The sequence below is a fragment of the Corvus kubaryi genome, unplaced genomic scaffold, assembly GCF_017639235.1.
Source record: "Corvus kubaryi isolate FWS band 111438036 unplaced genomic scaffold, C.kubaryi_AGA036_p1.0 37249, whole genome shotgun sequence".
NCBI lineage: Eukaryota > Metazoa > Chordata > Aves > Passeriformes > Corvidae > Corvus > Corvus kubaryi.
In genome coordinates this window covers 5132297-5145614 of record NW_024581072.1, presented here as the reverse complement: position 1 = coordinate 5145614, position 13318 = coordinate 5132297, and the positions used below count along the sequence as shown (strand labels likewise).

Genomic DNA, 13318 nt, shown 5'->3' with positions numbered 1-13318 from the left:
TCCGGCCTGAACCGGCCCAGCTCCCGCAGTCTCTCCTCATAAGAGAGATGCTTCAAGACCCCTCATCATCTTTGTGACCCTTTGCTGGACCCTTTCCAGTAGCCCCTTGTCTTTCCTGTACTGAGGAGCCCAGCACTCAACACAGCAGCAATTCCTTTGCTCGCCTGTCGTTGGCTCGGTCCTGGTTGCCGCTCCGCACCTCGCTAGGGCGGGGTTCCCAGGAGCGCCCGCCCAGGGCATTGCGCGGAGCGCGACGGCGGCGCACCCGGCGGGCCCCGGCAGGGCCGCTCCCTCTTCCGGCAGCGGGGCGGGCCCGGGGCTCGGCGCGTGCGCGGCGGGCGCGCGGCCATGGCGGACGCGGTGCTGTTCCGGCGCGGCACCGGGCAGGTGGGAACGGCGGGGTGGGAGCGGGGCCGGGAACGGGGCCGGGAGCGGGGCCGGGAACGGGGCCTTGCCGTGGCGCTAAAGGGTGTATGGCCTCCGCAGAGCGACGACTCGGACATCTGGGACGACACGGCCCTCATCAAGGCGTACGACAAGGCGGTGGCCTCCTTCAAGGTAAGGGGTCGGCGCTGCCGTGGCCGGATCGTGGGGCTGAGGCCGCTGGATTGGCATTTATTGGTTTTCTCCTTTCTCTTCCCGAAGAATGCCTTAAAGAATGGGGAGTGCTCGGAGCCTTCAGACAAGCAGGAGCAGCGCCTGGTGATAAAGAGAAAAAACCATAAAAAGATCAGAAATAGAAAGAAGAGCAATACAGCGCCTTTGAAACAGGTCGCCTCACTTGTAAATGCCAGTGGTGCTCGTACTGCATGTTGTACTTCGGTACTCAAAAGTAGCTGCATCTTGACATTAACCTTTTGGGGTGGTGGCGTGGGGAGTGATAACGTTATAAACCTTATTTTTAGGTTACACAGAGGAATTTTAGTAAATACAAAGAAAACACTGTAGGTGGGATCCATCATTTTGGACAAAAAGTAGTTTAGGAAAAGGCACCTTCTGTCCAACCATTGGTGTAGGTATTTACACGCTTCTCTTGCTTCTGTTGCAGTGGAAGGTTGGTGATAGCTGCAATGCGGTTTGGTCTGAGGATGGTAATTTATATCTAGCAACTATTGCCTCCATCAACCAGAAGAGAGGCACATGTGTTGTCACTTACACAGGATATGGAAATCAGGAGGAGCAGAACCTGTCTGATCTACTTCCTCCACCCAGTGATGAAACAGTAAATGGGATGGGACATTCTGGGGAGGTGAGGGACTTTTTCATTCTCTTGTAAAGAAATGGGAAAGTGGGAGAATCTACTTCTTTTAGTATGTCTGGTGGCACTGCCGGTATTCAGAGTGAGAAGCGATGCACAATTCTGTTGTAAACAGACACAAGCTGATGGAGGGAATGAAAGCATCCCTTTACTTCTTGAACTCAGCATCGGAGGAAGGGAGGGGGCAACAAGAAATTCACCAGTGAAAGATAACATAGCTAAACTAGTGAGCAGGTGAAGTTATTCCTGGGTAGAACTGGGAGGGCTGGAGAGAGGGAGGATGTGAATGGGACTTGCCAAGCTTTTTCACTCTAAAATTGCTTGTTGTAAGCTCCTCTTTAGTGCATTTCATAAAACTGTCTTTGTCTTCTAGAATGAAAACGAGACTCCATATTCAACAGATGAAAGTGAAAAATCTTCCCAGTCACCTCAAAACAAAAACAACTGCACAAAAGGAAGATTTTCGCCTCAAAACTTGCAATTTCCCACACCACCAGCCCCAGGCCTAGGAAGGGTAAGCTCAACCTTAATTGAAATAATTCATGTACCATCGTTAAGCCTGTTATTATTCTGAATCCTGAGACAATATGATGATATTTATCATTGTCTAGGTTCAATTAACATTTTGAGAATGGATGTACAGATATGCATGTTAAATATCTGTTGGTCTGTCATTTTGTAATAATCTGGCCACAGCATAGTCCTCCTGCAGTGCTGCTGTCTAATGAGGAGAGCCTTCTGCTCCTTAGGTAACACTTGCTTTCCAATTGTCTTGTAACTTAAAAGAGGGGTATTGTTCCCTGGATTCTGGTGCTGTTGTTAATTGACAGTGCTGTTGATGTTTTAAAATTTCACTTTTTCTAGCCAATTGATGTGTTTCACTTCACAGGACATTGAAGGCATTAAAAGTGATGTCCACATGTCGTAGAGCCTCTCAGTTGTAGCTCCTCTCTTGAATTAGGAGTGAATGGGGTATTGATACACCCTTCAGTTTTCCTGTTGTGTAGGAGTCTAAGTAACAGTGCAGTGAACTCAGCAGTATGTTTTCTAAATATTATTGTTTGTGCAAGATTTCTTTATAAGATTTTATTTTACTTTTTTCCTTTCGTATCAGTAGATTTGTATCTAAGATCTTTGTTTAAAGACATTCACCAGCATAATAGAATTTAGTCAGCTTTTGTCCCATCTGCACAGGATTAGAGAAATTACCTTTTTGCCTGTGTGAATATTTGATCTGTTTCTTCCTGTTGAGAGTGTAACCACTGACTTCCACTTAGGAAAACCCTTTAAAAATAAACCAGAACCCTGTTTCAGCAGTGTTTACCTCAGTGAGATGAGTAATCTTGAGTGGTACTTCTCAAGTTATGGAATGTGCCTCAGAAATAGCTACTGTCTGTATTTTCATTAAATTGTTGGGGTGTGTTTTCTGTTGTTTAAGATACATGAATTGTTTCATGTAATTCTCCTAAGTAAAATCCTAATACCCCATATTGCCTTTTAATTTGTACTGTTCCACTTTTTCCATGTAGCCTGGATCAAAATTCAAGGCACCTCCATCATTTTTATCTTGCTGGCCCCCACCCTTCCCAGGAGGACCACCAGTAAGTGATGAGAGAATGGGGACGATGTCAGAGATGAGTATTGGTGATCTCAGGTTTTCTCACTGAATGTACTCACTGCCTTTGTTTTTAGAACATGTTTGTACTGTTTGCCTATTTTTTTCACATATTTGTTAACACATTCAGTTCCAAATATCCTAGTAATCTAATGTATGAGGTCTGATTTGTACTCATTTCTGTGACAGTGAAGCTGTTGGTAAGAATAACAAGGGGAAAATTATTTAAAGAAACTACACTTTCTAGCAACAGCATTTCACTGAAGAAGATAGTATTTCCCCCTAGTAGCACTTTTTGTGTACAGTTAAGCTACAGGAGTCTTGTTTCTTTCTAGGCTTTGGAAATTACATGTGTTCAGAAAACATCATCTTTGACTCCTTTTCAGAGTACAAATTGAGGATACATTCCTATTTTTCAGTTTCATGCTCTGATCTTGTAGAATCAGGTGCTCTCTGATCTGGGACATACTATTGAAACACAGACATTTCCTTTGTGATTTCTTAGTTGATTCCTCCTCCACCACCCATGCGGCCAGACTCTGCTGAGGACGATGAAGCATTGGGGAGCATGCTGATAGCCTGGTACATGAGTGGTTACCACACTGGATATTACCTGGTACGTGCCGCTTTGGTTTTGAAGTGTCTTGGTAATTTTGCTCTGCTGTTGGTGCTCCTGTTTGCAGCAAGAAGTTAGACAGGGAGGGCTGCTTTTTAGGTCTCTTATTCTAAATTGCAATTGCTACATTTAAGGGTGTTTTGTATTGTGTAAGTATTGTCATTGAGCAGAATTCACATAAGCCAGCATATACATACATATATATTTAGTTGATGTTCTGGTACTTTGTTCTACTGGAGGGGTCCTATCAGGTACTTTTATAGCCATTTTAAAACTACCAATTCTGTGTTTGTAGACAGGTGGAGTAAATGTTTACTTTTCAATAGTCTTCTATGTGTTTTCTTTCCGTATTAGTGGTAGTATCACATTTAAGAGCAGATTTGGCACTTTTGCAGAGATTATTCATCAGTAATTGTTTCATGTCATTATGAAGGTCCAGTAGAAGCTGCCAGCATAGTTGTGAAAATCTGTGACTTGTATTATTGGTTCATATTTTCATCTTTACACTCCTGAAGAAAGAAAATGACACAATGAACTCTTTGCACTGAGGAAGTTGGAAAAGGAGGATTTGGTGCTTCAGATTATATATAATTGTGCATTGCTTTAATTTACTTCCAATTGCACAAGAAGTATATAGTTGAAATTATTCTTCATAGCCTCTGATTATAAAGAAGACACGTAGTTTGGCTTTTATCCTTTTTAAACTGCCCATTCTGATTTCCAAAGAAAGTTAAAAACTATTCATGATTTGTAGAGGACTGAAAAAGATTGTCCAGAAATGTTTTCGTTCTGTGACTAAAGCTTTCCATGTTGGCAAAACCAAGATTTTTCTAAATGTATCCTGTAGGGTTTAAAACAAAGCCGAATGGAAGCAGCACTGGAGAGACAAACACATGAAAAATAACTGAATATCCACCATTGTTCTGAAGGATTGTAAGTATTGCAGCTTTGTGGTAAATTAAGATACAGTCAAGTTTTGAACTCCCTTCAAAAACCTCTTGGCTTTGGGACTTCCATCCACTCTTACGGCTCTCTGTAAAGACTACTTCTGCCAGTAGTAATCCCTTCTTTGCTTAGCAGCTGTGGAATTGTATTTTCGTAGCTAGAATGAAGGAAGGTATTCATTGCTCCGATGAGAGTTGTAACTACAGCATCTGTCTACATCAGGATGAACAGTGCAGCTTATTTGAGTTATTAATGGTTTGTTGTGGGCTGTTTTGGGAACAAAAGGTTGTAAGCGAAATGCAGTTTTTTCATCTGTGTTTCCTTACACAGATGGGATGGTAGGTTGTAGCTAAACTCTGTTTTCAGGACAAGTCCAGTTTCATAATGTTGAGCAATTCTGTTCTCAGTACTTCAGTACCCATGCTTTTATTTGAAATGCTTTGTTCAGAATTCTCCAATATATTGTTCACTTCCTTATAAAACAAAACTATATTCTCATGGGGAATTGTTTTCTGATTTTCTGTGACAACATGTAATTTTTGTGTAGTTAAGTAATTCTTTGTGTGTTTGAAAACAAAAAGCTCTTTTATACTAATTTTTGCTTCTTTTTTAAAGCCAGGTACAAATCTTTTCCACTGAGAAGTGTTTATCACTTATGCATTGGTGGTTGATGGTGAAGAGCTGCATTTTTTAAGACAATTAGTCATAACATTTTCTTAATACTGAGCTGTCCCTGTTAACAAATAAATAACTTCAGACTGCTACTTAAATGTGCATTGAAATGAGCTATTTCTTAAAGACCTCTAGTCAAATGTATTTTGAAAGCGCTGCAGCAACAAAATACTTTCTACTTCCCTGAGGCAATTTCAAGTCTTCTCACCGCATGATAGATGTAATTCTTTTGACCCCATGTAATAGATTTCTTTTATGTCTCAAGATTTCTTGCATTCCTCAGAATTTTTGTGTGAATGACAGCACCAGAATTATTGATTATGGTATCCTCTTTTAGGAGAGAGCTATGGCAGCAATGTGTGTTACAGTGGCCACTGGCGGCACTGACATGGAAAACTCTACTGTTATAGTAGGAGGGACATCTTACTGGTCTGATCAGAATAATGAAATATGACAGCTGTTTTCAGGAAGGCTATTGTCTTGTTTCAAATGTGTGAATAAAGTTCTACTTTTTAAACTTTGAATTTAGGGATGTAGTTTGTTTTGGGGTAGTTTTTATTTTGAGCTTCCATAGACATCTCTTGGTTGGATGCATGGCTGAAATACAGCAGAAAGTCTTGCTGTGTTGCCATTTTCTGAGTACCATTACTGAAAGCAATTTAGGGAAAGCCCGTGGAAAGGTAAGTATGGACACAGCCCTTTAGGGCTGAATTTTACTTTACAGTTCTACTCTTAATAGAGGCTGTAGCCACAAAACTAGGCAGTAATTTAGTTAAAGCCAGTGGTTTGCTTTTCAGGGAAATACAGGCATGAACTTCACTGCATTCACTTCCTTTTCCTACTGTGGTCAAGTGTCAGAAAATCAGTTTTCCCACAAGTAATTGAGCAAAAAAAGACTTACTCATAACTTACCTAAGCTACTTTGAAGGCTTTTTTTTCTTTGTTGCTAATTGTCATGGGGAAGTAAATTAAGTTTGATTGCAGTGAGGCAAAGCTTCTAAATCATCTTTTCAGATTGGTGAAGAGGCAGAACTGCCCTCTGCTTCAATCAGCTGTGTTGGTGTCTGGTATTGTTACAAAAAGTGGCTTTCATCAGGTTTTAACACTAGTAAAATCTAGCATACACTAATTTTACTGCAGTTCTGACTTCAGTAAGGGGTTTATGGTTGTTATTTCACAAGTGATTCATATAACTGATTTAATTACAAGCAAAACAATGAATAGAATATTAATAAAAGGATGTACAAGAAAGAGGCAAACTATTCACACACGAGGGCTTGCCAGGCCAAGAGCTCCCAACAACAACTGATCACTACCAGGATATGTGAGCTGGAATGGTCCCTTCTCCCATCCCCAGCAAAGATGTGAGGTGGTATAGAATCTCGGGATCCTAGTCATGCCCTCTCCTGGCTACTGCAAAAATTAACCCTCTCCTGGCTGGAACCAGGACAATGCTTATTTGCAATGGAGGTGTATAATTAATAACACAAGATGAGGAAAAAAACCCCAAACCCTAATTTTCAAACTTCTCTAGGCTTGAAAAATTGGTGAAAGGGGCAAAACCCATTGCCAAGGAATTTTGAACTCTTACACTAGGGATGCTTCATCATGATACTAGACATTTTAAGGGCTTCTGTATCAAGGAGCCAACCCACCATTGCTATTGTCATGGGACCAGACAATTGAGAAACACAGTGATGAAAAGCCACTCTTGCTGCTGCTCTGGCTGTGATCTGATGTGGATAACGGCCAGTTCTTTTTAAGCAGACACGTTATCAAGTATTATAAAGTTTCTGTAACATAATGATTTGCTAACAGGGCTTTCCAAGCCTCTGGAAACCTCCACAGTTTGCTACTTTCACTGCAAAAATAAACAGGCTTCAGTAAGGATTTAAAGATGCTCCAAAGCCATATGAAACATGAACAAATAAGCAGTGAAGCTGAGGTATGGTACATTAAAAATAAAACAAATTTGTTGCTGCTAGGTTGGAAAAAACAGTAGAACTTTGAACTCTACACATTTGAGCATTGTGATACTCAGACTGAGGAGACTGATAAAGGATATTCTAGCAGGCATATTAATGCCTGGTAGAATAAGATACCAGTGTGCTTACAAGTGTTCATATACCACTCTTACAGAACAAAGCAAACACAACACCCACTTGTGCAGCCACTGGAGGTCAGACATCAGATCAGCTCTGCAGACATCAAGATACCGAGCATAACAATCTCTCTCAGGCCTGAGTGCCATCACATATACTCTCCAGCCTTGCCTTATGGTGAGCCTATTTACAAGATGTGACTCCTGTAATTAAGTCACTATATATACTGAAATGTATGTCAAAAATAAAGGAAGATAATATGACAGACTTGGCATTTGCTTAGAGAAAAAGACATTTTCCCTGGCCTATGTATAACATGGTAAAGACTATACTAAAAAAGAATTACATTCAAGAATCATTTTGGAAATACACAGTTTTAACAGCTAGGGCATCTAAGCTTATATAACTAGCAACAAAGTTACAAAGCTCCATTTTAAGTCAGTTGATTTTTCCACTGCTTATTTTCCTTGTAATTTCCATTGCTTTGTAGAAGGGGAACTAAGAAGGCATTTCAATAGAGGTCTCAGCAAAGTTTAGGATATAAGCAGGCTGAACACACTTCAAGAAGCAAGACATATTTTGGGCTGTGTATAAAACAAACAGAAAGAAATAATACCCATTAAAAATGACAATTTGCAACAGAAAAAGTATACAAACAGAAGATTAATTTATCCTGAAGCAGGATTAAAGTCTTTTCTACTCAGACAATTTCATTTGAAATTCTCTCCTTTAAACTCACCTAACAGACTGTCATCCTGCAGTTATCCTACAGGATAAATGGGAAGTATCTGAAGTGCTGCAGGTGTAGACACTACTAAACAATCAGGCTGGCTGTAGACTTTTATTCTTTTACCCTGCAGGAAGGATGAGCGCCTTCAGGTTAAGAAAAACAACTAAATTTTATGCTGCAGAGGGATGACCTCTCCTGTTAAAGATTAAACAAGTATATATTTCCTGAATATTGTGCCAATGAGTGACAGCAGCAGATCCAAGTAAAAAAATCCATTAAAATTTAGTTTCTGGGCAATAGGCTACTATCTGCTTTCCTTTCTCAGGTTTGCCCCTGCTGTTGTTCATTTTGTAACTCAATAGCTTATAAAGGTCATCAACAGAAAAGACAAAATACATGTCCAGAGACCGTGTAGGTCTCATGAGTACTTTAGAGATAGAAGGAATTTTCTGTGTTGACAAACTCAAGGCACCCACAGGAAAGGAAGAGGGGGACGGGGTGGAAATAAACAGTAATCCTCCCTTCTCAAAATGCAATGCTTTTCAACCTTCCCCTGCTCCCTATAAACCTGTTTTTTGCAGGATGACAGTGTTTGGCTTTCAGTGATGCTGGACACCTCTGATTCCATAGTTGAGGACAGCCATTCATCTCATTCGGCTCTTCCCTCTCAGAAGGACCTGAACACATGCCCTTCATCACAACTGCTTTGTGAGACCTGATTCAGTGTTAGTCTCCTAGTAACACCAGACAAATAAATGTACAAGTGTCCAGATAAATGCTTTCTCCTTTCCAAAAACATACCCTGCTTGCCACTCTTTGCTCTGGCTTTCACCTCATACAGGGCTAGGGCCATTTCATTTCAATTTCCTTGTTACAGCTTTTGCAAAAGCCATTCTCATTTTTCAGCTGTGTTTCTCTCCTAACTGAAAGCCAAGAGATTTTAAGTAGGCACCAGGACTATCTTGAACCTCTGTCCCACCTGCACTGGAAAGTGAATCTTTTACTTGTCCTGTGTTTATGTAACTAACCAGCTCAGTTCAAGCTTGTGTAAAACGCCTGGCTTTAGTAACAGCAGTGGCCTCCGCATGCACTTCCGCAAGCCAGGTTTTAAAAGAGTCTGGTCAGACTCCTCCATCCTCAAAGATGCTCAAGGTGAGATCACCTTTGCAATCAAAGATACTTGATTAGTTGGGAAAGGTTTGGCCTGCTATCACATCCTCCAAAGCAGGGACAGAACTGGATTGCCAACATCTCAGGCTTACAAGAAAACAAAACAAAATCTGGAGCTGAGAATGGATACAGCCATATTTGAACTCCTCTCTCAGAAGGAGTTTAGAAGGTAAGGTCTTTTCTGCACCCCATGTCTCAGTGGGAGGGTCTCCCTAATAAACCTCATCTGAAGCTCCCATTCTGCCCATGACAGAAAGCACCATTCAAAAAACAAGCTTTTTTTACAAAGAAAACAAAAGGCTAAAAACCTCTGGCAAATGAAGTGGGTAAAAGAAAATCAGACAGGCTGGGTAAAAAAAAAAAAGTCTGAGAATAGCTAAACTAATCTAAACCTTCTTCCAGTCAGCAGGAACAAAGAGCCAGTGAAGAGAGCTGGAAGAGCCAACTGCTAACCAGGTTGTAAAGGAACCTTTCAAAGGGGACAATACAGTTGCAGAGGACTTGGAAGTGACACTCACTGGAATAATTTTATTAATGTCTCCTGCAGACGAATTCAGGGAGATTTCCATTGTCTAAATCAGAAAAGGGGAGGGCATACATCAGAAAGTAGATCTTTCATGGCTCAGTGGGGAAAACATACTGCCAATTTTTAAAGAGCAGTCTGCACCTCTGGGGTAAAGGAAGAGACATCAGATCTGTAAGCCTGGCATCTGTTACAGACAAATAAGCAGAAAATATATAATTATGTCACTGTAAAAACCCATGGCTGATCCACATCTTAAACAGTGCATTTGAAAGAAGTCCCCTCAGCTCAAAAAAATGCTGTATTAGAACAGAAAAAGGTGCAGGGAACTGCAACAAGAATGATAAAAAATGTAGAACAGTTTTTGCCTGAGGACCAATTGAGTTGCCTTTATTCTTCATTCGGAAGAGAGCATTTATGAAAGATACAGTGCAATGCAAAATGATGAGCAGCATGAAAATAAAATGTATACTCAAGTATCTTGTATACATGAATATACATCAATAAAATGTATATTCAAGTACTGTAAGTAAACTTGCGCCATTTTATAAATCAAACCAACAATCCCTCCCAGTTTTGCTTTCAATTACCTGTAAAGAAAAATCCAGCTCTGGCAGGTAAATCAGGATTGGTTCCTCTGGCACAGAACAGCCATCTACCAAAGGACTGCATCCTGCACGCTCTACCTGTACGTGTACTCTGCTGGGTTTTTCTGAACACATATGCCATACTTTGAAATACTACCCGCACTTTTACCCAGAACAAATTCACAAGGGGAACAGAATTTCTTGTGCTGTTCGCATGGGGTACATCTAACCATCATGGTAAATAAAACTAACCCACAGCAAAAACACTGCATACTGGATTGAATAAGAGTGTGAGAAAAAAAGCAGCTGTTGCCATTTCTGTCAAAGACCATGATGAATCATGTATAGGACAAAAAGGACTTTAATCTATTGTACTTATTTCTTATGGTAGGGTTTTAACTCTTCTGCAGTTGTTCATGGACTTCCTGGAATTCTGTCTCCATGTATTTGACAAACTTGTGAAAATCAAAGATTACGTGTGGGAATCAGTGCAAAACAGAAACATTCAGCTCACCTAGTTGTCATTTGTCTCTGCTACAAATCTTCTTTCACATTTTTTTGAAAAAACAAGAAAGACTACTAAATTATATTTTACACATCTTTTAGCTAACATTCATCATCACCTCTCTTTCCTTAATAACATGGTTTCTACAGGTTATAAGAACTTGATTTAGCTAAGAAAAGGTAACTGTAGAGATGGTATAAACAGGTGTTTATTATTAAATGTGACTAGCCAAATTGAAATTCTGTGAACTCCAATTGACTAGTGCCTTTACAATGACAATAGCAAGTATTCAGAAGGCATTCTGGATCCAGGATCTCCACTCTGGTTTTTTTTTGGTTGGGCTTTTTTTTTTCTGGCTAAAAAAGTCACCTTCCTCTCTCATCCAAATCCCAAGCCAAAAAGTGCTATGATAGTTACAAAAGTCTTCTAGTCCTACTGTATTCTGAAAAATTACTGTGGTGGATTGACCCTGGCTGGACGATAGGTGCCCACCAAAGCTGCTCTATCACTGCCCTCCTCAGCTGCGCAGGGGAGAGAAAACACAATGAAAGGTTTGTGGGTCAAGGTAAGGACAGGGAAATAATTCTTTACCTATTACTGTTGGGCTAAACAGACTTGAACAGGGGAAATTAATGTGCTACCAAATTAAAGTAGGTTAATGAGAAATAAAACCAAATCTTAAAACATCTTCCTCCCACCCCTCCCTTCTGTATGGACTTCACTTAAAATTTTCTCTACCTTCATCCCTGCAGCAATGCAGAGAAAAGGGAGCTGTGGTCAATTAATCACACAACCCTGCCGCTTCTGCCCCATCAGGGGAAGGATTCCTCACACTTTTCCCTTACTCCAGTGAGGTGGCTGGTGTGGGGTCTGTAGCTCAAACCCAGGAAGCTGTGACCGGTCTGGAGAGATGGTCCTGTGAGGAACTGTCTTCCCGGGTCCCTGTGTCTTCCCTCAGCCGTAGCCAGAGTGCCTTTGCAGAGAAGCTATCAGCTCTTCAGTGATTCTCAGCTTGTGATTTCAGCTCTTGCTCTGCAGGGCAATCTCCAGGCCAGACCAGGAGGAGAGAGACGAGAGACCCGTGTAGCAGTTCCGCACGGGGCAGTCTGTGCCCCGTGAAGGGGAGGCAAGGGACGAGCTCCCTCTGGTCTCATAGGGGCAGAGGGCTAGATCTTACAGGGATACAGTGGCTGGGTGTCAGAGGGTAAAAGCCAATGGGTTAAAAGATCTGCATAGGGTCTCCTAGAGGATTCTAGGTCTGTCTTCTCACCGTAACTGAAAGGTGGTTGTCTTTCCCGGGGAGTTCTGCTGGGAGGTATGCAATCTCCTTATCTCAGCAGACCTCCCTCCGGGGCAGAAGCTGGGCATACCCCACACTCCAGCGTGGGGTCCCTAGCATGGGAGACAGTCCTCCATGAACTTCTCCAGTGTGGGTCCATCCCAAGGATGGCAGTTCTTAAAGAGCTGCTCCGGAGTGGGTCCTGTCCACAGGGTGCAGTCCTTCAGGATCAGGCTGCTCCAGCATGAGCTTCCCACAGGGTTACAAGTGCTGCCAGCACACCAGCTCAGAATGGACTCCTCTCTCCGTGGGGCCACAGGGCCTGCTGCAGTGTGGACTTTCCACAGGGTCACAGCCTCCTTCAGGCATCCACCTGTTCCAATGTGGGGTCCTCTTTTACTCGTATTTTAATGTCTATATTTTCAGCATTTCCACTCCTGGAAATTAGCTATGAGTGTTATTACAGATGGCAACTTTTAGTCCTACAAAGAAAATGTAAACTGGAAGGAAAGCAAGGGCACTTGCCTTTCTGAAATCCAATCCCTTCCACATGGCAGCACTCTATAGTCTCAAACTTCTTGCCACTGTTGCGTCCTCAACCCCACCACTGGGTGTTTTGGTCTTTTTCTCCCTTCCTTCAGCACTTTAAGTCTGGAACCTTTTATGCAACATCTTCAAGAACTACAAGATTTCTCACAGGCCTCCTAATAACCTCATTGATTGACTGATCTTGTGGCAGATGTAGTAAATAAGGAAATAAACAAGAATTAAGAAGGTTTGAGCTTCCCACAAGCAAGGGAGAGCTAGTGAATCCTGTCAAAGAGAACAGGTGGAAGAAAAACTTCCTCCATGCTGCTTTAAATACACAGGACACAGATTAAAGTCTTTATACACCAGAGAAATAGTAGTGATTTTTCAGGAGCTAGTTTAAACTGTTCTTCCAATGAGAAGGGTAGGAAAGTACAAACTAAATTATTGCTGTGACCACAAGCTGATAATGGAGTATATGGCTGCAACTTCTACACAGTTTTTACTTCCAGAAATAGAGGCTGTGTAGGAGTATGTTATTTTGGTATCTAGCAAGAGAAGAAGGAGGATTTGGAGTGTTCTGACAACCCCCTTTTTCTTCCATTGGAAAATACTGACTGCAAAGATGAAAATATTACCAGAAAACACTGTCTCAAGAGGCTGTCATCAGCATCAGAATATCTAAGAGCCAGATGCTCAGTGCATTAGTTTGGCTTGGAATGGCCTGCTAGACCACAACACTCTATGTCCTTTTTCAGCTAGTTTTTAGGACACCCTTACAGTAGGCA

General features: G+C 41.6%; 1 protein-coding gene across 7 annotated transcripts; it reads left to right on the top strand.

The window, feature by feature from the left end:
- The first annotated feature begins 289 nt into the window (after positions 1 to 289).
- Positions 290 to 10160, top strand: LOC121662419 (survival motor neuron protein-like). Of its 7 annotated transcripts, XR_006015286.1 has the most exons (10): positions 291 to 387; positions 487 to 558; positions 646 to 771; positions 1049 to 1249; positions 1632 to 1772; positions 2788 to 2859; positions 3379 to 3489; positions 4337 to 4422; positions 7246 to 9277; positions 9511 to 10160. XR_006015286.1 is itself a non-coding variant. In XM_042023552.1 (9 exons), the coding sequence occupies exons 1-8, from the start codon at positions 349 to 351 to the stop codon at positions 4391 to 4393; spliced, it is 819 nt and encodes a 272-aa protein (XP_041879486.1). In that variant the 5' UTR covers positions 291 to 348; the 3' UTR covers positions 4394 to 4422; positions 9511 to 10160. The 7 variants fall into 7 exon arrangements, 6 of the variants coding, with proteins under 6 accessions (XP_041879481.1, XP_041879486.1, XP_041879485.1 ...); XM_042023552.1 differs by lacking the exon at positions 7246 to 9277; XM_042023551.1 differs by lacking the exon at positions 9511 to 10160 and having other exon boundaries at positions 7246 to 9474.
- Positions 10161 to 13318: the final 3158 nt, after the last annotated feature.

What these genes read in the sequence shown, in the direction of transcription:
- LOC121662419 (XM_042023547.1), top strand. Translation starts at nt 349, where the DNA reads ATGGCGGACGCGGTGCTGTTCCGGCGCGGCACCGGGCAG. An exon ending in AGGCGGTGGCCTCCTTCAAG is followed by an intron (nt 559 to 645) that starts GTAAGGGGTCGG and finishes CTCTTCCCGAAG; the next exon opens with AATGCCTTAAAGAATGGGGA. An exon ending in CCTTCCCAGGAGGACCACCA is followed by an intron (nt 2,860 to 3,378) that starts GTAAGTGATGAG and finishes GTGATTTCTTAG; the next exon opens with TTGATTCCTCCTCCACCACC.